A 23,654-nucleotide genomic window follows, 5' to 3' on the forward strand; every position below is an offset into this window, starting at 1 on the left:
AGCCAGAAGATGTTCTAAAAAAAAAATACATTGGCATTTCAAATTTACATTAAAAATATCTTTCCTGTATTCTCATATCACAAATTCTAAACATTATTAAAGACATCACAGATTACACAGTATTCTGTGTCCTGGGCCTCTGATTCTTTTTAGATTATGAAAGTTGAGAGTTAATTGGAATTCAGAAATTTTCATTATTAAGTATGTAAAGTATAAATACAAGTAATTTTTTAAAAACTTTATTTTAACACCTAATACAATTGCAATTTTAAGGATTACTTGCACAAAAAAATAAACACATTTGGTATAAAAATGTATCACTTTAACGCCCTTGCCCCTTCAGTCCCCCGCCCCCTCCCTCATGAACTGCACTCTATCTGGATGCAGAAACATAGAAAGACTAATGGCACAAATTACTTTTCACCTACAGGAGTTTCTGTTTATGTACCCAGGTACTCTAGAGGATACCAGCCCACTTTATCACATGAACCATTTCCTTCAGCCTGCTGAATTAGTTTCACAAAGAAACAAAGCTTATTATAAAGGCATTTTAAAAACCATTATCTTAAATTCTTTTTAGAAGCACTGACTTATTTTTTTGTTTTTTTTGCAACCATTTATATACAGTGTTACATAACAGCTCTGGAGTACAGTACATGCAGCAGAATATACCTGTTGAATATAAAATATTTTCCTTAAAATCTTCATCATTGGAATTCCTTGAAGTCTAAATCATAGAATGCCCATTACTTTGAGAAAATGGTTGAGGAGTACAAATGTCTGCATATGTTGGCCACTGAAATAATCCAAGGCTAACTGGAATAATATTCATAGCACACCAGGAGTGCATAAATAATTTACTTACATTATTAAAATACAACCCATAAAATTCAAGTTCAAGATCTTATAGGATTGTCTATGTAAATCCTTTAAGTGGTTGCCTGGAAATGCATTGTTTCCTCTTTCTCTTCTCTTCTTTTTAAAGTCCTATATAAAATGTTCAGCTGAAGTTTATTTCTTCCTCAAACAAAAGGACCACCTTTATTTGTGTCTGCTGCCTCTTCTCTTCATTGCAGCAGTGCACTGTGGACAGTACCATTTGCCTTTTGGTGCCTCTGTCAATCCAACGCAGCCATAATGGAACCATTCTATAGGGCACTAGAGGCAAAATTACAAAAAAACAAGTTTTCAGTACTTCTGAAGGCAAGAGAGTATATTAAAATATGCTCAGGAGACTGAATAATCCATTTAATTTAACAATAATTGGATGCGTAACATCAGAATTTTTAGATCTAGATTATTTAGACATCATTTAGACTAAACGATAAGCTTCAGGAATGAGGAAATGAAGGCACAAAAAATTACGCATCTTCAAGAATCCTGAGGTCCATGTAATCTAGTCCCATCATCCTAATGAATGAAAATTCACTAATTTTCAACTTTCAAGGGCAAAAAGAAGTGAGATGAGTCTTCTATGTAGAAGGTAAATATATCTTAAGATTTTATTTAATAGCCTTATTTGCTGTCTCATAAAGCAGAATAAGCTGACTGTAATTAAAGACATTAATTTATGTCTTACTCCCTGGATTTTCTACCTGGGTGTCTCTATTCCTAGAAATGTAGAGAAAAAGTATTCCTCTCTGAAACATATTAAGCAGAAAACTCTTTCAAGGAAAGTCTTAGCACTCTAAAGAGCGCAACTGGGAATAAGAAGAATCAGAGAAGCATGATGCTGGTACTCACAGAAATCTTATTCATCATTTTCACTAACTGTACCAGAAGAGTTTACAGTGATATTCTTGAAATGGTTGGGCAATACTGTTTTTGCAATAACCACAAACAGCCTACAAGGGATTCTACATAGGGAAATAGAAGGAGGGTCTGTTCCCATCTACGTGAGCATGTTGCTGTGACCCTATCAGGTCTAGGAAAAGTACACATTTTAATGCATCTAGCCAACTCCCTCAATCTTCAGATTGTTTTACAAATTTAAAACTCTTGTTAATCTTAGGATCCTGTCACTACTAAATAAGGAGGGAGTCAAAATTACTAGACAACAATATTCTCAGTATTGAATAAAAATACATATCTCTAACTAAAATTAAGTCTCCTAAAAACCAGGAATTCCTTCCTTTCAAATTTCCTTTACTTTTTAGATCAGAGGTGGCTCTTATCAGCTGACACCTGCACAGTACAGTAAAAAATATTATACTCATGAGAGGAAGATAATCTCACATTAGATCCTCAATTATCCCACCCTTCACTTTAGCATGGTGCAGCCTGAAAGAATGAATTGTTTTAAAATTCCATTTCTTCAATGTGATAAATGAACCGGATTCTAGTAAACACAGTATTTTTTAGCAAAGGGAAAGGAGGATATTTATAATTTTCATACAACATAACACTTCTGAGACAAACCATCTGCACAGAAAACCATAAAATTAGCTTTAAAAATTAAAATAGGGAACACATTAAGGGACATTACCCTATTTTGAAGAGGAATATTCTAGCATTAGCATAACATAATTAATATACCTGCAAACCTGTTTTCTTAGACCAAGCCATACAGCAAATAAGACAAATATTCAAGTAATGACAACCTGTGATTTTTTTCATTCCTAAATAGAAAAATTTAATACTTACATCTTGGTTATCACATCCCACCATCTCACCATAAGATACCTAGTTAAAAAAAAAATTAAATATCTTTATTATGACTATGTAACAAACACCTAAATCCCAATTAACTGTTTATGACACTGCTGGAAAATAGAGGGAAATACACTGAATATACAATTACACTGAGAATCAAGGTATAATTAGTTTTTTCCTGAAATACTTACTCTCTTGGGCAGCATGGGGCAAGGGTGGGAAGAAATGCACAAGAATTATCTGCCCTTCAGAAGTCTGGAAGAACTTGCCCTATAAATCACCTGGATGAAGGAGTCATCTTTCTGGGCAATTCTTATTGTAAAAATTTTCAGTTTCTTTCTTGATTATTTACTTACTGAAAGTTTTTACTTCTTGGGTCACATTAGGTCATTTATATTTTTGCAATTAATAGTCCACTTCCTTGAAACTTCTAAACTTCTCTATTTTATGTCCTTTCTCATTTTGCTTTTGCTGTTCATCACCAGCACTTTAGGGTGTAACTTGCTAATTGTTGAGTTCACTGAAGTTCTCAGTGGACTGAATAATTTCTCAGACAGGATTAACTAGATGGCATACCTTCTGATTCTCTGCATGAGTGAAAATATATTTATATGGTCCTATGCATAGAAATAACTTCTTTGAATATCAAGTTTTGGGGGGGCTCTTAATTTTTCCCTGAAAGCTCTACAGAAATATTTCATCACCTTCTAGTTTTTTAGTGTTACAGAGGAAAACTCTAGGTTCAGTCTGATTTTGTTCTTTTACAAGTAATCTACTTTTGTTGTGAGAATACAGGATATGCTTTCCTTAACCATTTGTGCTGAAAAATGTTTATCAGGTGATAGTAGAACAGCTAACAAATTGTTAAAATTTTTAAAAATCGGATTGGTAACTCACACTGTTAGACAAAATAATCTGCTGATAGACTAAGACTTAAATGTGAAGAAACTGAAGCATGCAAAGAACTAGACAAAACCACATAAAAACTAGGAGAAAATATTATACAAGACAAATTTTTATGGAAAGAAGAGCCAAAGAGAAAGCCCTTCTAAGTAGATAATCCATGGCTTGCTTCATAAAAAAAAAAAGATTAACAGCCATAACTACAAAAAATCAAAATTTTAGAATTATTAAAAATAACTAAATCAAGCAAATACTTAAAGCACATAATAAAAACAATAGAAAAATCAGCCAACACTATTAGATGTCAATTCATAATGTAAAAAACAAAAATGGTCAAAAGATGTCCAACTTTAATATTAGTGTATTTAAAACAATTGTGACATAAAACTATCAAATTGGTACTTAGGTTTTAAAAGAAAATAATATCCAGTTGTTGGACAGTGTTTAGTAAACAGGTATGTTCATTAATTTTTGGTAATAAATTTCTAGAAAATATATTTTGGTAGTCTGTCAAATATTTATGCCTAATTTTATTGCTAAAAGATTATCCAAAAAACCAGATGTATAAAATGGATTACATTTAAAAAATGCCTATCACAATATTATCCCTAATTTCAAACAAATTAAAACCACTAAAATAATCTATAGCTACGAATTGGTTAAAAAAACTATAGTGGATGGTATAAGAGAGAACTATGTGAAGATTACAAACATGATTTTAAAGAAAAATCATGTTTGGTATACCTGATTTAGAGAAAAAAGCCAGTATCAAGAAGGTATACACTGTGGTTCCTACTGACAAACTTACATACACACACGTGTGTGCATTATCTGCATATATATGTGTTATGAAATGCATGCTTATGTCTCAAAATTCATATGTTGAAGCCCTAACCCCCAATGTGACTGCAATTGGACACAGGGCCTGTGAGGAGGTGGTAAAGGTTAAACGAAGTCATAGAGTGGGTTCCTACTCTGAAAAGGCTGGTGCCCTTACAAGAAGAGACACCACAGCATTCTTTTTCTCCCTCATTATCATGTGAGGACCCAGTGAGAAGGCAGCAGTCTGCATCTAGGAAGAGAGCCCTCCTCCAGAACTGAGTCAATGGACACCTTGATCTTTGACTTCCCAGCCTTCATACCTGTGAGAAAATAATTTTCTGTTGTTTAAGCTACCCAGTCTGTTGAATTTTATTAAGGCAGCCAATGTGCACGTGAGGTATATGGTAGTGGTACATCAAAAATGTTTATTACAGGTTGTATCTGAGGGCTAGGATTATGGGTAACATTTTTCTTTATACTCAGTATTTACAGCAAATGTCACTTTTGTAAGAAGGGAGAGAAAAGTATACAAACAAAGCAAGGGTATTTTAAGTGAGTTTTTAAAAACGCTTAAAAATGAAATAGTTCTCTTTCTTCCAGTTTATTCAGATTATACTTTTATAGACATATACCAGACTTTTACCTGATTACAAATGCAGTATCGAGGTTCATTTGGGTCGTAAGTCCAATCAACCTGACTGTTTGAATCAGATTCTGGCACTACAGTTGTTTGTTGAGAGATTTCTTGTACAACAGTTGATGATGAAGAACACGATGATAAAGAAGAAGAGGAGGAGGAAGATGATGACTGTTGGCTTGAAGACTTGTTGTTGTTTCTGAAAAAAATAGTATAAGTTTTATTTGCTCACCATCCAGAAGTTACCAGAGAATAACTCCTTAATAAATAGTATAAAATGAAATGACATCAAATGTATAAATTAAAGTCTAAGCTAAAGTAATCTGGATTTACCAATGACTTAAATTATAGGTAGTACTTTGAAGAATTAATATAAATTTTGGCTACTTTACAGACATTATTTGTATTTTTAAGTAAACTGAATACTCTTCATCAAAAGCTAAAGCACATATACACAAAACCATGTGATAAAAGTGGTTATAACCATCAATTGATGGGTGAATACCTACCACGAGTATGGCAGGGAACCAGGACTGAAAATTCACAAGTAATTTATTGCTAAGCCATACGCTATTTTAATTCTACAAGTATAGAACTTTATCATAAGAAATTATATTAAACTTGCACCATTAAGATGAATTAATTTTTAAGATGTTTGACATTTCTGTCGTGGTTATTTCATATTGATCATTCTTTTAGGGATTAATTCACAAAAAATATAACATATTTAAAAATACAGAAAATGTAACTACTAGGTAACTAATTATTTTGGCCTAGCATTTGAACTTTCATTATGTGTAAACATCCAGGATATTCAGTTACCTGGGATTGACAGTGATAAATGCTATTAAGTTTTCATATTCAAAGCTTATAAAATGATCCCAAGTCTCATATACAAAATCTAGGGATATTTTCATACCATTCATTTTTGGGGCCCAAGACTAAGAATTAAGATGCTTTGCTTACTCTTCATCAAAATGAACAATCTTGTTTAAAAAAAAACAAAATCATCACCAGGATATAATTTGCTTTGCATTAATTTACCTTGACATACATGGCAAAATAAAGGGTAATAAATGAAAAGTAGTTCCATAAAATGATTTATCTTAATGAATAAAAGAAGATAAATGGAAGTCATCTATTAACAGACTCAATTTAAGACTCTAGAAAACTTAAAAACAACTCTAATACTTTTTAAAGACTTGACCCCTTCAAAGTATGGCACTATAAAATGAAAACTGCATGTCTCCCCACCTCTGCAAGGTTCATTTTAAGCCGTTATATCCTGCCTTTAACACGGAGAGGCCTGGCTGAGGTGTCAAGTAGGCCAAGCGCCCAGTAAAGGGGTAGGGCTACTGTACCAATAAAACTTACTTGCTCTTTCGACCACTCCGTGAGTCCGCTGCTGATGAACTGGCATTCTGTGTTAATGTTGTCATAAGTGCCGAAGATGATGAATAGCCAACTGTTTCCCTGGCCATTGAAAATTCTTTTCCCAGCTGAAAGTCATTATTCTTAAATGCTTCATAACTGGCTTTTAAACTGGATGTTCTTCGTCCCTCCTTCATCTTAAATAGACATTCATTGACAGCATCAATATATGTAAATATGTAGATTTTCTTTTTCAAGTATTACAAATTATAGTTTTATTTTGGTTTATCAAATATTAATTTATATTGTTTAGACTATTATTTTCATCGCTGGCCTTTAAGCGTTTTTTTTTTTTTTTGAGGTGGAGTTTCAATCTGTCACTTAGGCTGGAGTCTAGTGGCATGATTTTGGCTCACTGCAACCTCCACCTCTCAGGTTCAAGCAATTCTCCTGCATAGCCTCCCAAGTAGCTGGGATTACAGGCACCCACCATCCACCCAGCTAATTTTTTTGTATTTTTAGTAGAGATGGGGTTTTACCATGTTGACCAGGCTAGTTTTGAACTCCTGACCTCAAGTGATCCACCTGCCTCGGCCTCCCAAAGAGCTGGGATTACAGGTGTGAGTCACTGAGCCCGGCCTAACCTTTTTTACGAAAAGATTTAAAATAAGATTTTACAGTTAGAATATAAACTATGCGATGGGTGACTTCTTAATTTGGAATACAGACAAACTATACAGAAGTGAACAAACTCAAGACGACCTAAGTCCAAGGCTACATAGGAAGCCGTGGAACTGGCAGAAGGAACAAAGAACTATGCTAGCACGTGCTGTGGACAGCAGTCAAGAACACGGGCAACATGAGCAGTTATTGTGAGAAGGGTCTGCATATAATCTGCATGATAAACCTATTTTTTAGTTTTCATTATCAATCAGGTAATTCCTCTGTATTATTTCATTAAATAAAATTTCAGATACCATGAACCCATGACTTAAAAATGAAACTATACAATGTTAGAAAACTATTTGTTCACATCCAGTTATTTCTATTAGGTTTCCAATGATTCCGACAAAATGTAACATTTTGTTTCTAAACCCTTTACTTTTTACCTGAGCTGTTGCCTGAACTGCTTGAGCAGCTGCCATGGTAATTGCCCCTGCACCAGTTCCTGTAGATAACGAGCCAATGTTATAGGATCCCAGAGGTTGGGAGGAATTCACATTGTAGGCATTGTTAGAAGAGGCTGTGGAATTGTTATTTCGACAACCTGTGTAGATGTAAAAAAGAAATAAAAATAGTTGCAGAGAACATAATGTCAGTGAGTCTAAATTACATTTTTTCCCAACACAGATATAAAATTATTAAAATTTGTCATGTCACTTGTACATTAAGTCAACTGAATAATGTATCTGGTTTTCCTTTTTCTTCTTTCTCAATATGTATAATTTAACCAGGTAGAGAAACTGTACGATTCATTAATCCTGAAAGATTTTATTTCCCCTTATTCCAACACAAACAAACAAAGCAATCGTATTTAAAAAAATTAACTTACCTAGTGTATTTTCCTTAGAGGCATCTGACGTAAGGGTGGATAGAAGAGCTTCAGATTTAAACTTCTTTTCAGGAATATGATCTGTTGTCGTATGGTGAGAAGTTGGATTATATTTCCTTTCTAAATATAAATAAAGAATTCACGTGTTTTTAAACTTTAGAGAACTATGGACAAGGCATAATACTTATATCCAGCTATAACGTGAAACAGTATGATCTGGGTTCCTCATAAAATACAGAACATGATGCTTCCTCAGAAGCCAGGACAAGCAGAACTCTGTGTCACATGTTTATTAAGAGTAGACTTCTCCACCATTTAAAAAACTTCAGTAGCGAAGTACTAAAGATAACTCAAGATACACCATGGGCTCACATACAATGCGAGGGAAACTTTGTTTCCAAAACATCATCTACCACTGAGAATAGTGTTCAGTCAACTATCTTTTCCCACCAAATTGATGTGTCAAAAGAAGCACTGATACAGTCATTTTTTGACTGTATCAACTAGCCAGCAGTCATCTGACTAACAATTCATCCACTCACTGACTTACCAACCATTCAGACTTAATTATATGCCAAACATTAGGTTAAGCACTGGAGAAGCAAGGATAAAAAAGACAAAGGGCCTATTACAAAATAGTTTATTGTTTGGCTCAGTTGAAAAGCTCCCTAAGGAGAACTCTCAGTTGAAAAGTTCCCTAAGGAGAATCAGGTATGTGTATGAAGGGAATATATGTTATTAGAATATATGCTTAGCTCCCTAAGGAGAATTAGATATGCGTATGAAGGGAATATATGCTATTAGAATATATGCTTAGCTCCCTAAGGAGAATCAGGTATGAGTATGAAGGGAATACATGTTATTAGAATATATGCTTAGCTCCCTAAGGAGAATCAGGTATGCGTATGAAGGGAATATATGCTATTAGAATATATGCTTAGCTCCCTAAGGAGAATCAGGTATGTATATGAAGGGAATATATGCTATTAGTACTATACATTCTCCCTCTACACATTTAAGAGAAAACAGAATACTCATTTCCGAATCACCTATGCTCTCCTCAAGGAAAAAGATAAGTCTGCCCGTACTTGCAATAAAAAAAAAAAAAAAAAAGAAGGGATTTACTTCTCAATTGGTTGTGTAGAGTTAAAAAAAGAGAAACAGGTGATATAATAAGGTTTTCATTGTTTTTAAAACTTAGCTGCACTACACCAAACTTACTTTCCACTGGAGTATGTGAATGAGCATGGTGATTGTTCACCGGCTGTGAAGGAGTGTCTAATTCCAAAGATCCTAAAAGAAGAGAGGCACAGAGATACACCACCATTAAATGTCACCGCAGAACTTCACATGTCACTCAACTACAGGCAATGAGTTCCCTTACCCAGCAGAGGACTAGCAAGTTCTGATGCATATGCCTGTATTATTTTAGCCAGACATGTTAGAGGATCACCACTGTCCATCCCACATTGAGTATATCCTCTCTCTAAACAATAAGTTATCCATTTCCCAATATTTACCTTAAGTACAATATGGCTCAAGGAATACTCGTGTCTAATTAGGGAATTCACCACAGTGGGTGGCATATAAATGAATGAATGGACATTGTAATCTCATTACTGGTAAGAGTCAATCTAGTTTTACTGACTTGAAGATGTTTTAATGGGAGATTCTAAAGTTCTATGTGATGGGGGACATTACTATATGAAAAAAATTATTTGATCATTAAAATGACATTATGGTAATAAAGACTTCCTAAAAGAAGTTAGGGATTTGTTTGCAAAAAGTGAGGAATAGAATTTGTAACACCAAGCTTTAAAACACCTCTAAATAAATTTTTCTGGGTTTATTTTTGATCCCTTGAGATGAAATTATGGCAGGGCACAGGGTGGAGCAGTTTTTATAACTTGATCCAATTTTGTTTCATATGTCTGTGTCCTTAGAGAGGATGCTTTAGTAACCTTCCTGCAGTACTGAATAGGCATGAATTATCATTACTCACAGCTATCATCAGCATTTTTAAAAAATCAAAGCAGCTACAGAATTTTTAATTTTGTCTCAACATACTTATTATCTTTATATAGGGTTCCTCCAGAAGAAAAGTATCACAAATAAATAGATGATTATCTAAAGTGATGCATCTACTTTTGAACACAAAAATGCAACTATAGACACCAAGGCAGATCTGTGATTGGCTTCCCTAGCTGACTTCTAGTGACTATATAGAGAGATACATAGATTGGTACTGTAAAGAAAACTTTCATCTGTGTGTAGAAACAGGTATATATTCTTGCTGTTGAAATGCATCAAGAAAAAATATGTTTGAAAGTTTTAATTAAATTCTAGTAGAAATTAGCCATAATACTAACTTGGTTCAATTAACATCCAGTGAGTGCCTACTCTATAACAAGTACCACACTAACTGCTTTTATGTATATTACCTATTTAGGTTGGAGGAAATGCTAAATTAGTCAAGGAAACAGTGCTCACGCTTCCATTTTTGGGAAGACACACCAAAGAAGTGACAGGGGTAAGTTATAGCAGGAGATCAAATAGAGCCTTGCAAAGAAATATTAAAATGGTTTCTTGCTGATAAGGGAAAGAGGGAAACACTTCTTTAAGAAAAAGAGGTAGTGTTATGAAACCAATGGAATCTTTTTCAGTATATGCAGTTAAGGAAAAGCCATAAAACAATTCTTAAGAAACTAACAACCTTCCTCAAAGCTTAAGTGTATAAAGAGGCAGAGTAAAGTCAACATACTTAATGCAAGATGGTTAATTTGTGTCCCGATGGTTACGTTTCTTTAAATTTGTTCTTACCACTCAACTTACTAATATATGTGAATATAAAATGATTTAATATGTTATTTCATAAAGAGTGAGTGGATGATATCCTATATTATCTCTCTCAGTATCCATGACCCAAACATTTCCAACTGCTAGGGTCCAAGCTATCTGACCTGGATGCCACCATCCACTGAAGGGCAGGTTTCAAAAGCCTCTGTGAGACAAGGTCTTCTCAGTGATTTGCACATGTACTGTCCAATATTGATGGAAAACTGTAAATTTTACTTACGCCTCTCTAATATTTCTGTAATTCCAGCATTATCAGCTTCCAGCTCCATTTTAAACTTAGCCAGTTCCTGATCCAGCTTTCTCAAGTGTCGATCTACCTGTTTCAAAGAAGATCAAAGATAACCACCAAAATTTGGGACACTGTTAAAGTGTCAGTTTAATGAGGAAACCTAAATCTTTGTTTCTTTTAGTCAATCTGCTTAGTATCCTTGAGCAAGTCAATTAACCTATGCCTCAGAGGTTTTTAATCTATAAAATGAGGGTGCTAGGCTAAATAATCTCCGAAGTCTCCTTTAATAAATTTTAAGTTCTAAGACCCAGACTCTCAACTTGTTAGGAAATGTTCTATACTCCATTTTCAGAAGTAAGGACATGAAAATTAAAGCAAAACTGATTAGGGATTAGAGAATGGGAGGAGGGGATGGTGGAGGCTGGTCACTTTTCATAATATGCCCTGTGATTACTTAGAGCCTAATCTCCTCCTACTTATAAGGCCATCATCCACACTGTCACTGTCACACGATAAAAGCTATTATTTAGAATGATGAAAGATCCTCAGTCTACAAAGAAGTTCCTATATTCTATACATTTATTTCTCTAAGGCATGAGAGTGAATCATAATGCTTGTAAACACTTATGTGAAGAGGTGAAACAAAAGGGGTTGTTAGTCAGAAAACTCCATTCCTCAAAGGGCCTGGTTAAAATTATTTTATTTAAAATACAATTTCCCTAGTTAATGTGGCAAAATTTTATTTTGTCACTGAGAGATCTTCTGACTAGTTTCAGAAAATTGTATGACGCCTCAAGCTAACAAAAAAGTCTTAATGTATTTTTTAAGCTTAATATTAAATTTTTTAATACTTTTTCAAACTACTTTGAAGTGAAACAAAAAAACACACAAATTCTTTGAAAAATATTCATGTCACATTATTGACAACATCCTTTTCCAAGTCTAGTTTCACATTGGATTACTGCTAGAATTAGAAATAACTTTCTTACAGATATCAAAATGTGCTATGATACTGCATCAGGGCAACATTGTAAGTAAGGTTTAGAATTAAACCATGTATAACTAACATGAGGAAGAAGGAGAGAAAGGTAGCAAAACACAACGTGCATGGGTTAGATGCCTACGAAGAGCAGGTAATGTGCTTGGCGCATCAGATGACCTATCTTTTCTAACCCTCAAGCTGATCTTTTGAGGTTATTACTGTCTCTACTTTATAGGTGAAGAAATTAAGGCTCAGAGGGGTTACTTAAGTAATATGGCCAAAGTCATACAGCTAATGAATTACAGAAGCCAAATTTAACTTTATTTGTAATGAATTGTGCTTTGCCATTTACCTGACATTGACCTCTGAACTTTCTGCATGCAGAAAACAACTGTTTTTATTTTTTGAAAAGCATTCTTCAGAATAATATAACTCAAGTATAAAAACTAGTAATACTGTCCTATTATTTGTATTTTATATATTAACAACAATCATTAGGGTGTTGGTTTGTGATTTTTCAATAATTGAAAGCCAGTTTTCCTTCTACCTTTACACACACATTACTTTTCAGAGTTCTAGAATATTTAAAAACCTGTATCATCACATATTATGGATCCTTGCTCCTATTCAAAGAATCTGCAGGTAATTGAGCATCCTTTAATGGAACCTCCCTTCCAATAATAGTGCGAACACAGACGTCTGTTATTTGAGCATACCTCTTTCATTGTCAAAATTTAATCTCAAGGGAAATCAGAAAAAATATTCATATTTAGGTTCCAAGACCGCTAATGCAATGAAAACACTCCACTGCTTTTTGTACCTACAATTATACTAATAATAAATATTGAGCTATTATGTGCTTGGTGCTGGATTAAATGAAGGATATATGAAGAATGGAAGAGAATTGTTGCCTTTATAGGAATTAGAATTTAGCTGACAAATCAAGATTTACATATGATTTTTAATATAATAAGGGATAAAAATATAGTCTAGATGTCACAAATAAGCAACAGTTCAAAAAGAGTCAAAAGTTGTACATAAAAAAATAACACTGGTAGACACAAAGGAGGTATGAATTAGTTAGACAGTAAAGATGGATTGTACTCAAATAGAGGGAAAAAAGGAATCACAATAAAAAACGTATAGAGACAGAAAGACAGACAATATGCTTAGAGAAAAACAAAGTATGATGTAGCATGTAATATGTATATAAAGCACAGTGAGCAAGAATGTTAGGTTGAGGGGCTAGGGTTAGGGTGAGATAAAGACTTTTCTTTTTCATACCATATACATTACTCTAACTCACTTCACCTCTGCATTTAAGGATTGTTTCATTTTATTAAATATATTGATAAAGTTCATTACATATGAAAATGTGAAAAATAATGACGAGACTTTCAATACTAGATAGCTCAGAAAAGGCACTAGAACTTAAAGGGTTAATAACTCTAAAAACCAAATTCATAGTTAAAATAAACAAAGACAGAAAAGCCTTAACCACTTGTGGTAGGCAGCTTTAAAAGACGGCTTCCAGTCATTCTCACTTCCTCATATGTAAAAGAGATTATGAACTGATTATTATTATAAACAATTATTAGGCAATGAGAATTATTTTTCTATTTATCACTGTTGTACTAAATCAAATTAGAAGTTCGAAAGTACCACTGACCACAAGAATTAACTTAAGCTATAAAGCACTAGGATATTTAAACAATATTAAACAGCAATAATAAGAGCTGCGAACTTGCCTCAAATCCATCATGTGCATTCCCTCAACCTACATGATTCTGAACGGTTAAGGCACCTCTTACAGCTGATCACCATGTTGTCCCCATAGGCATCAAGCAAAGCAAGGACCTAAGTTACCTCACCCTTCCACAAACATCTGCTTTCATAACACTGATTTACTATAGTAAAGAGGGTACTGATCCAGTTGAGAGATTTTTCCATTAGCCACAGATTCCTAAGACAGGGCTAACTACAGAGTCTAACTATTCATTTTTTTCCCAGTTAATGTCAACAAGTGCTATAAACAAAGTTTTCCTGCCTTATAACCCCAAATCATATCTACAACCCCAAATCATAACAGCTTTAAGTTTAAACTCCTATAATTTTTCTAGCCTCTTTAAAGACAAAGGATATTCTAGCAACATTACTTGTTAACATACTCATGATCACAGCAAATTTAAGTCATACTTGGCCCCTCTGCACAAAAAAAACAACAAATCCTTCATCCTATATTTGCATAGAGCTGTAATCTGTGACTCTTTCTTTTTTGATTCTCTGGTTTTCCAATATTCAAATTTTAAAGTGTATCACAAATGGACCCAAACACAACTAAATACAGCTTTTTTAAAGTCTCTACATGATCTACTGCTTCCAATATAATCAATTTATAAAATTTAGATTTCTAGCTTGCCCTTTCGAAATAGGCAATCAAGTCTGTTCCATTCTAAGTTGAAATTGACAGCAGTAAGTTAAATTTCTATCCATGAAAGGGTCTGGTAATAGCGAGTAAGGAGGGTAAATTGGGGAAGAAAAAGAAACCATGATGGCAAAGTATTTCTCAGATGATAGGTCATGAAAATGATTCTTTATATCTCTAAATTACATTTAAACTAGATGAAAACGTGACCTATCGTTATGCTGAAACAAATACTTGAGAGGCTTTAGCATACAACTTTGTCTAATCATCTTCCTGAAAGACAATAAAGACAGTACAGAAATCAAAAGGTCAAACTCACATAATATATTTCCTTAATTAGAGTATCAGATGAAAACTCTCAAATTTATAGGTAAAATGTGCATCTGAAATATAATCATCTCAGGAACAGGCCAGGATATAAAAAAAGAAGCAAGTTCAAGGGTATTGAGCACCGCAAGAGACTGCTAAAATCATTCAAGCATCAACTAAAAGCTCAAATTTTATCAGGGTATGTATAAATCAACTTTATTAGGTATTGCAATCTAATACATCCTTATGACAGTGACATCTGGCTGAGAAACACAAATAAGTGTTTAACGACTATTTATGAGTATCAGGTTTCTGGAAGAAAATTATTTTAACAGGATAGATTTTCTGTGTGTTAGTCAAATTTCACTAAAATGGCTACTAAAATAAACTTGTCAGTTTTACCGGACCCCTAAAACAAATTTCTTCATTTGTTGATAATACATAGTTTGGTTTATTCCTTAATAAATGAGGTGACCAGTGCAGTGATGGTCACAGAAAAAAAAAAAAAAAGTTTACTACTGGTTTAAAAGTAAATAAAATATTTCAATGAAAAAGATACAACGCAATGCAGTGCCATATAAAACACTGAGGGACAAAATCAAACACAATTACATACTATGGTGACGTACCATAAATTCTGTAAAAGTAATACATGCTTGTCTAAAATTCCTATAATATAATGTTTAAGCAAAGGCATACATACACAAAATCTCCTTTAAGGTCTATACTCCATGCCTCTGTTTAAAGTCCTTCACTGGCTTCCCACTGCTTTAGACTAAGAATCACTCTCCTCCTAGATTGGCTCGCAAGGCCCCCATACCTTAGTTCCTGCCTGCTTCCTTTCACGCTGCTCCTTTCCCATTACAGACCACAGACCAACCACCCCGGCCTCTCTCTTGGTTCAACATGCCAAGTCTTTTCCACTCCAGACTTTGCACTTGGTATATCACGTGCCTGAAACATTATTCCCTTAGCTTTTCCAACAGGTGGTTCTTTCTCATTTTCCAAGTACCACCTCAAATGTCATTTCCTTAGACTACATTCTGAACAGCCTTCACCAGTTATTCACTTTTCTCTCCCTTTCTCCCCCTTCCTCTCTCCTTTCCACAATGTTTATTTCCTCCTGTGTACTTATCAAAATCTAAAATAGTCTTTATTTAATAGTTTGCCAGGCCGGGCGCGGTGGCTCACACCTGTAATCCCAGCACTTTGGGAAGCTGAGGTGGGCAGATCACCTGAGGTCAGGAGTTCGAGACAGCCTGGCCAACATGGTGAAATGTCATCTCTACTAAAAACACAAAAATTAGCTGGGTGTGGTGGTGCATGCCTGTAATCCCAGCTACTGGCTGTGGCATGAGAATCACTTGAACCCGGGGGGCGGAGGTTGCAGTGAGCTGAGATCGCGCCATTGCACTCCAGCCTGGGCAAAAAGAGTGAAACTCTGTCTCAAAAAACAAACAAACAAACAAAAAACATTTTGCCTCAGCATTGTCTGTGTCATTATTGCCCACCTGCTACCTGTGACTGCTCATAGCTGGAGCTCTATAAACACTTGCTGAATGAATGAAAGTCATACTCTTCCACGTCATACTCTCCCACTATATAAAGTTGTACAAATACAAGTATATCACTGTTTTTTGGGTAAAATATATCAGAACAGAATTTACTGTAGTTTTACATTTACATTATGTCCCATCCACTCCCCTCTAAAGCAGACTAGTAGTCTCAGTTCTCAGATGTTATATTTTATAGGAATGCCATTTCTATTATTTATCAACTTACATTTGGATGTTTACTATTGTTATTTCGGGGAGAATAACTAATTTGACAGGGTAACTCCATTTAGTGACCTCCCAATTGAACAAGTCAGTAATTCCCTTATATCTGACTCTAATTACATGTAAGGGTAATAATGTAAATTTCTTTCCCTCAGGCATAAAGTGCCCAAATATTACAAGACGCTGTGTTGATATGTGCTACACAAAGCACAAGTTTTCCAGGAAGGTACATAATTGTTTTTGACATTTTGGTAATTATGTATTCATAAGTGATGTTAGTATTTTACTTATATTTGTAGTATCAAATTAGTAAGCTTTCCTCTTAAACATATTTCATCTAAAAATTTACTTAGTATGTAGGTATTGTAAAAATCGTGAAGGCATGAAAGAGATGACTAAGGTTTGGAAGACACTGGGTTAGATTACCTTGGAAACCTTTGTCCTTCTCTTCATTGTTCACTTAATCTACTATGTCAGGCTCTCGGGGTACAGAATGACCAAAAACCTCACCTACCCTCAGACCCCTTGGTCAGGAGAGCTAATATTTTTTATTTTATAAAAAAAAAAAATGGCCGGGTGCGGTGGCTCACGCCTGTAATCTCAGCGCTTTGGGAGGCCGAGGTGGGTGAATCACCTGAGGTCAGGAGTTTGAGACCAGCCTGACCAACATGGTGAAACCCTGTCTCTACTAAATATACAAAAATTAGCTAGGGGTGGTGGTGCACGCCTGTAATCCTAGCTCCTCGGGAGAATGAGGGAAGAGAATTGCTTGAACCCGAGAGGCGGAGGTTGTAGTGAGCTGAGATTGCGCCATTGGACTCCAGCCTGGGCGCAAGCGCAAAACTCCATCTCAAAAAAAAAAAAAAGATTTTTTTAGGGAATATGTTAACTGGAGGCCCAATATTTTCATTACTTTGAATAGTAAAATTTACTTCACTGTTTAATAAATCTGTTTTTTCATTAAAGGGGAGCTCTTTTAAAACAAACAAATTAAAACTAGGAAGGAAAAAGTATTATAAAGTTGAAGATATTTTTAGTTAAAATGCTCAAAACATACATATTACTTATTACTATAAGTTTTTATTGCAAAAAAATTCCCTTTACTGAATGCTCATCTGCAAATCCTGTTTTACAAGAACTTTCAAAATGAACTTATGTACCAGAAAAGGAAATCTATCCAAATTGAAGACAGTAACAAAATTATGAGAGCAATTTAGTAAGAGGGAAACCAAAAAGATTGGAGCAAAGAAAAGGATCATAAGATTGGGTGTTTTGTCTCTCAAAGTGATGCTATAAAGGAAACTAATTTCACCTGAATTATATATTACTTCTTGAAGTTATGCCTTGAAAAGTAGCTATTGTATACTGCAGTCTGTCCTCGTCTGTCCATCAAAACCGAACCAATCTCAGCATACTCTAGTACCCTGGAGAAACTGCTTCCCAACGAAAATACATCTCCACCAACAATAGCAGCATTAAACTCTCTCACCAAGACTCCTAACTTGGGGGTCATGTTAGTGCTTTTTCTTCTCTATTAACATATTCAGGTGATTTTTGCTCAACAAATATTTACTGAAGAACAGCTATGTTAGGTTCTGAAGACACTAAAATAAAAATACACAGTTCCTGACATTTATACTAGGGAAGACAAACACAAAAGCAAAGGTAAATGTATAATTACAATGTTATTTGATCAATTATCACTTGAGTAAGACTGATTTGGAGGCTGACATGTCTGAGGACAGAGTAAAGCACAAACTGCTAATTAGCTGCATAGTTTCTATTCTCCCCTTCTTTCTGACAGAACTTCACCTATCTGGGGTAATCATGTAGCTAGAGGGAGCCAATAAGATATAAGATGGCAGTAAGTAAGATTTTCAGGAAGACTCCTTCAAAGAGCTGACTAAACTACAAAATGCACCCTTCTGAGTAATCCCCTACTGCAAGTCTTCTTCCTGTCCAGAATGGATGGTGGAACAGATTAGAAGCAGCCTGGGACAGTGATTGCGTTGGGGTGGCCATACAAACCCTGGTCTGCCTCCTCCAACAGGTATTTTATATGAGGGAAAAATAAATGCATTTGTAAATACCACTCTTACATGCCTTTCCTGTCATAAGCTGTCAAATATCTTCTCCTAGATATAAATGATATGAATATCAAGGTTATCAAGACTATGTTAATAAAGAGGCATGTGTAGGATTATGAAGGATAGGAAAAAGGTTACCAAGTAAACAGGAAAAAGAAACTCATCCCAGTCAGGAAGAGTCATGCAGACACAGTATGTTCACCACGGTCGGGCACATGGATGGTGGTGAGGGACAGAGGACAACAAAGAGATGCAGTTAGAGATCTGGCAGAAACCAAATCAAGAACTTTCTACATGGCATGATCAAACAAGTCAGTAGCAAAATGCTTAAGAATTTCAGGCTGGGTGCAGTGGCCCACACCTGTGATCCCAGCACTGTGGGAGGCCAAAGCCTCCCACTTGAGCCCAGGAGTTCAAGACCAACCCTGAGGGCAACATAGGAAGCCCTCATCTCTACAAAAAATACAAAAATTAGCCAGGCACAGCAGCAAGTGTCTGTAGTACAAGCACCTGGGAGGCTTGAGCCTGGGAGGCGGAGGTTGCAGTGACCTGAGATTGTGCCATTGCACTCCAGCCTGGCTAACAGAGCAAGGCTCTGCCTTGAAAAAAAAAACAAAAAAAGAAAAAAAAATTAACAAGGAGACAGCACGCTTAAATGTGTATTTTAGGAAAACAGTGATAAATCAAAGGCAGAAAAACCATTTAGAAAAGCTATTATAGTTGGGTGAGAGACGAAGAGTACTTGAGGGGACAGACACTAGAAAATGACATAAGATAATTTTCTAGGGTGAAAGACAATGTTCCATATCTTGATTGGGGTACTGGTCTGTCAAAATGTCAATTGTACACTTAGGACATGTACATATATTATCTATAATTACATTTTTTTTAAGTACTTGAACTACAGCAATGGTGAAGAAAGGACAATTAGAGGTATTTATAAAGTAAAATGAACAACACATGGTGATTAACTAAATGTGAGGAAGTTAGTGACAAGGAGTATAAGGTGACTTTCAGTGCCCTAATCTGAATGACTACAAGGTCAGTGCCCCATCTGAGATTTAGAAACAAAAAGTTGGTGGTGGGACAGGAAAGGGTAGTTAGAGAAGAAAAAGGAGATGCTTTGAGTTTTAAATTTCAAAACACTGAGTTCTAGGGTCTGGGAATATTCAGATAAGATTAAAAGACTCAAAAGAAACAGCTTGGGCTTGGATTAATTAAGGAATAATTAATGTATAATTGTTAACACTAACAGAACACATGGAATGGTAATAGAGGAGTGTTTCTCAACTTGGGTGGTGTGCAAAGGTTGGGGATAAAACTGGCATTTGAAAGAACAGGTCTTTAGTGTGTGGAATTTGGTCTTCCTGGCCCTCTTGGCAGGTAGAAGAGGGGAAGAGAATCACCTTCATGTAAGAACCACTTGAAGAGTAAGAAACCACGTAGGTCAAGGATAGAACCCTGAGGAACACCATCATTATAGGCTGAATCCAAGAAGGAGACTAAGGAAGGACACAAAGGTGGGAGCATCCAGAGCAGGCAGTCACATGGTAATACATGATCAAGAATGGCAAGACAAAATGAATAGCAATAAGCATTACATTTACTAATACTGTCAGCTAAAAAGACTTGAAGCTGTCTGATGAATTTGGCAATAAAGAATTTACGAAATGAAATTAGAGGGTTGGTAAATAGAACCCCAATTGCCATAAATTTAGGAATAAATCAAAGGTAAGGGAGTGTCCAAGAGTCTGAATGAGAAACTACAGACTACACTGGCTAAAGCAGAGTCATGGTCACGACAGGATTTATATTAGATTGTCTGGGTTCTTTTTAAATATGAGGAAGACCTGAGCATGTTAAAATGCTGTGGTATAGAAGCCAATAGAAAGAAAAGAGGCTAAAGATTAAAAAGAGAAGGCATAAGTGATGAAGCAAAAATGCAGCAAGTAAAAACATGCCCTAAGGCAGCAGCAATGTGGAAGGAACCTATAAGAAAAGAGATCAAGAGTTCAACCAGTCTCTTGACTGAACAGGAAAGGGCTGATAAAATAGGAAGAAATGAAATGTAGATGCAAGAAGTATCACAGGTAGGGCAGTTCCAAGTGATGATCAGGTTCAGTCTGTGGCAACTGAAGTGGATTAGTATTTACAAAAGCCAAAGAAGTAGATGGCTAGGTAGTATAAGATGATTTCAACAGAGAACTGTGAACCAGATGCCAGTTTTTCAATCTGAGACTCACCTAGAAGCCATTAAATTATAGTGATAAAAGGTAGAGGGCAACTGAGATGATTATCACTAAGTCTGAAAGAGAAGGGATTTTTTATATTAAGGATATAATGCTCACCTGAAATAGGATTAAAGTATTTAAAAAGAAAGGCAGGGAGGGAGAAAGGGAAAAAGAAAAAATAAATAAAAAGGAAGAGGGTAGAGCAAAGGAGGGTACAGAAAAAAGGGGTGGGGGAAGAAAAAGAAGACAAAAAGAAGCCTCAGAGATACCAGGGGAGTGAGAGACAGCAGCTTCAGCTTGGCAGAGTTGAAAGGGAAGCAGTGGCTTCAGGAAACTAGAAAATTCCAGTTCAGGAAATGAGTTGGACTGAGTTCTCAAAGAAGGAGCAAATCCTACTATCTGCCAAACTAATAGCATTATAGGTATTTTAATGCAAACCCTCCAGTAAGGTATAAATTAATATTGCTTTTTTACAGCAGGAAACTGAGATTCAAGATTAAGTAACTTTTCCAAAGTCATGGTGTCAGTTAAATGGCTGAGCTAGGGTTTGAACTCACGTCTGCATGGATCCATTATGGACACCTGCTTTCGGTTACACTTCTTATGTTTTATTAAATTTACTACCTCGCCTTTATAATTTCACTCTCTAGCCTTGGTAATCTATCCCTTCTCAATTAATTTCTGAATTTGTACTTTCCTTCTGTTTATGTCATTATCTCTGAGTGAAATGCTTTCCCCTCAATACAATACCTAATTCAGCACCCTGACTTTCTAAACAAACTCTGTTCAAAACTCTTCCTATATCCTCTAAGAAATCATTAAGTAACTCTGCATGACTTACTTCAATGTTTTTTAGCAGACACCCCTTAATATTCAACTGTGTTAATGTTTATTACATGTTTCTGTATAGGTTCTCCATTTTAGTTTGCAGGTATGTCTGCCCCACTACAGTAGTTTACAGACACCTTGAGGACAAAAGCCATTTCTAGTATTTACTTTTTTTTTTGAGATGGAGTCTTGCTCTGTCGCCCAGGCTGGAGTGCAGTGGCCGGATCTCGGCTCACTGCAAGCTCCGCCTCCTGGGTTCATGCCATTCTCCTGCCTCAGCCTCCCGAGTAGCTGGGACTACAGGCGCCCGCCACCACGCCCAGCTAATTTTTTTGTATTTTTAGTAGAGACAGGGTTTCACCATGTTTGCCAGGATGGTCACCATCTCCTGACCTCGTGATCTGTCCACCTCGGCCTCCCAAAGTGCTGGGATTACAGGTGTGAGCCACTGCACCCGGCCTAGTATTTGCTTCTTATTCCTCCATTATACCCAGGTACAACTCCCTTTTTTCAGGCACAGAGTGGATGAACAGTGTGGTTTATAAGTAAGAGATGAATACACACACACACATATTTAAAAAGCATATATTTATATTTTTTCTAAATACACAAAATATCTTTAGTAAAGGTCTAACAAGCAGTAAAACAACAAAAGAATAAACAAAACAAAGAATAGAACCAAAGAGCTTTATGAATTAAAAGGCAGGCAGTCTCTAAATAAGGACTGATACATACAGTCATTAAATATGAGGAAGAATGTTACTAAACAAATCAGTCTAGATTCAAATGTTAATGTCTTTTTCTAAGTTTATAGACATAATTAAAGACTGAAACAATTAAGAACTTTTTTTGTTTTCATTCTACAGTAAATCAAGCTACAGCCTATTCTACCTATCTTTAGGCAGTGTCTTTTATGAAATTTTTTCAGAATAACTGTATGAACAAAAGAGCCCAGGTTATTAGTGCCATTAAAATGTGTGTACCGCATAAAAACAACTAAACATTTTCCATGGCTCTACATGACACGTTTTCAAGGTTGGTACAAGCATTTACAATTCACACCATATGTGGTGTTCACCTTTTCTCTTGTGTCTTGCTCACCAGTGACATTTCATTTACCCGTACTTGTTCAGTAATAAATCCGTACCCAGGAAAGACAACATGCGTATGAAATCTATACACTGAAGTTAGCCAAAAGTGAGCATGTTTTCTGCTTTAATTTACTTTAATGCAAAAACAGAAATGACTATTTCTTAAAGTATGTATTTTAGGAGAAGATGTTTCAAATGAAAAAGAACACCATAATTGCATCAATATGAGAAATAGTGAATATTCTATCTATCTTCTTGGTGTTTTCAATCTTTTAGAACTGCTGCTGTAAAAAAAGAATCTTGTTTGAAGTTTGTCATCTTGTATTGCGTAAACAACTGACACAGCTGTTACATACTATCTATTAACATCACTCACATAAACACTGATTCAAATGATTCTTCTTCATTTCAACCAGACTACCAACAACTCTTGTCAAGGCAGTCTTCTCAGGTGTATTTTACCACAGAAACAATCTCAAAATGATGTGTGAGGTAAGTAAACACACTACCTTAAGAAGACAAGGATTAGGAAAATAAAGTTAAACGTTAATTCTCGTTTAAAAAATATCTAACATCAGAAACCACCTTACCGCAGTGTAGACCTGCTAAAATGTACAGTTCTCACCACATTCACTAACACTGTGGACTCTGACTTTTCCACAAAGAAACCATAAAATAATGGACACTGAAATGTCAAATTAGATGTGATCAAGAGAGCAATACTTCAGTTTTAGTTGCTTCCTCCTACTACATTTAAGCCAATACAATTTAAGACATAATCTATTATCCAAGTACTTATGACACAGTATGCACATTACTTTTACTTACCAAGTCATATATCTGGTTTGCCAACTGAACCTTCTCATCTGCATCTTCCAAAGCTTTATAGTAGTCCTGAATG

The 23,654-nt window shown here is 35.3% G+C and overlaps 1 protein-coding gene across 5 annotated transcripts in view; it reads right to left on the minus strand.

The window, feature by feature from the left end:
* Nucleotides 1-223: 223 nt before the first annotated feature.
* The window catches only part of ING3 (inhibitor of growth family member 3), a 28,295-nt gene continuing 4,864 nt past the window's right edge, over nucleotides 224-23,654 (minus strand). The window contains exons 4-12 of one of the 5 annotated variants that reach the window (XM_003896507.5): nucleotides 23,582-23,647; nucleotides 11,014-11,110; nucleotides 9,159-9,230; nucleotides 7,938-8,057; nucleotides 7,495-7,652; nucleotides 6,389-6,582; nucleotides 5,021-5,213; nucleotides 2,644-2,682; nucleotides 224-1,158 (exon numbers count right to left, since the gene is read on the minus strand). In XM_003896507.5, coding sequence (XP_003896556.1) covers nucleotides 1,042-1,158; nucleotides 2,644-2,682; nucleotides 5,021-5,213; nucleotides 6,389-6,582; nucleotides 7,495-7,652; nucleotides 7,938-8,057; nucleotides 9,159-9,230; nucleotides 11,014-11,110; nucleotides 23,582-23,647 — 1,056 coding nt within the window. In that variant the 3' untranslated portion in view covers nucleotides 224-1,041. Of the gene's footprint in view, nucleotides 1,159-2,643; nucleotides 2,683-5,020; nucleotides 5,214-6,388; nucleotides 6,583-7,494; nucleotides 7,653-7,937; nucleotides 8,058-9,158; nucleotides 9,231-11,013; nucleotides 11,111-22,231; nucleotides 23,263-23,581; nucleotides 23,648-23,654 lie in introns of those variants that run through there. The other 4 variants (XR_645351.2, XM_009203761.2, XM_009203760.2 and 1 more) reach the window with 4 other exon arrangements.

This window comes from Papio anubis, chromosome 4, assembly GCF_008728515.1.
Source record: "Papio anubis isolate 15944 chromosome 4, Panubis1.0, whole genome shotgun sequence".
Lineage (NCBI taxonomy): Eukaryota > Metazoa > Chordata > Mammalia > Primates > Cercopithecidae > Papio > Papio anubis.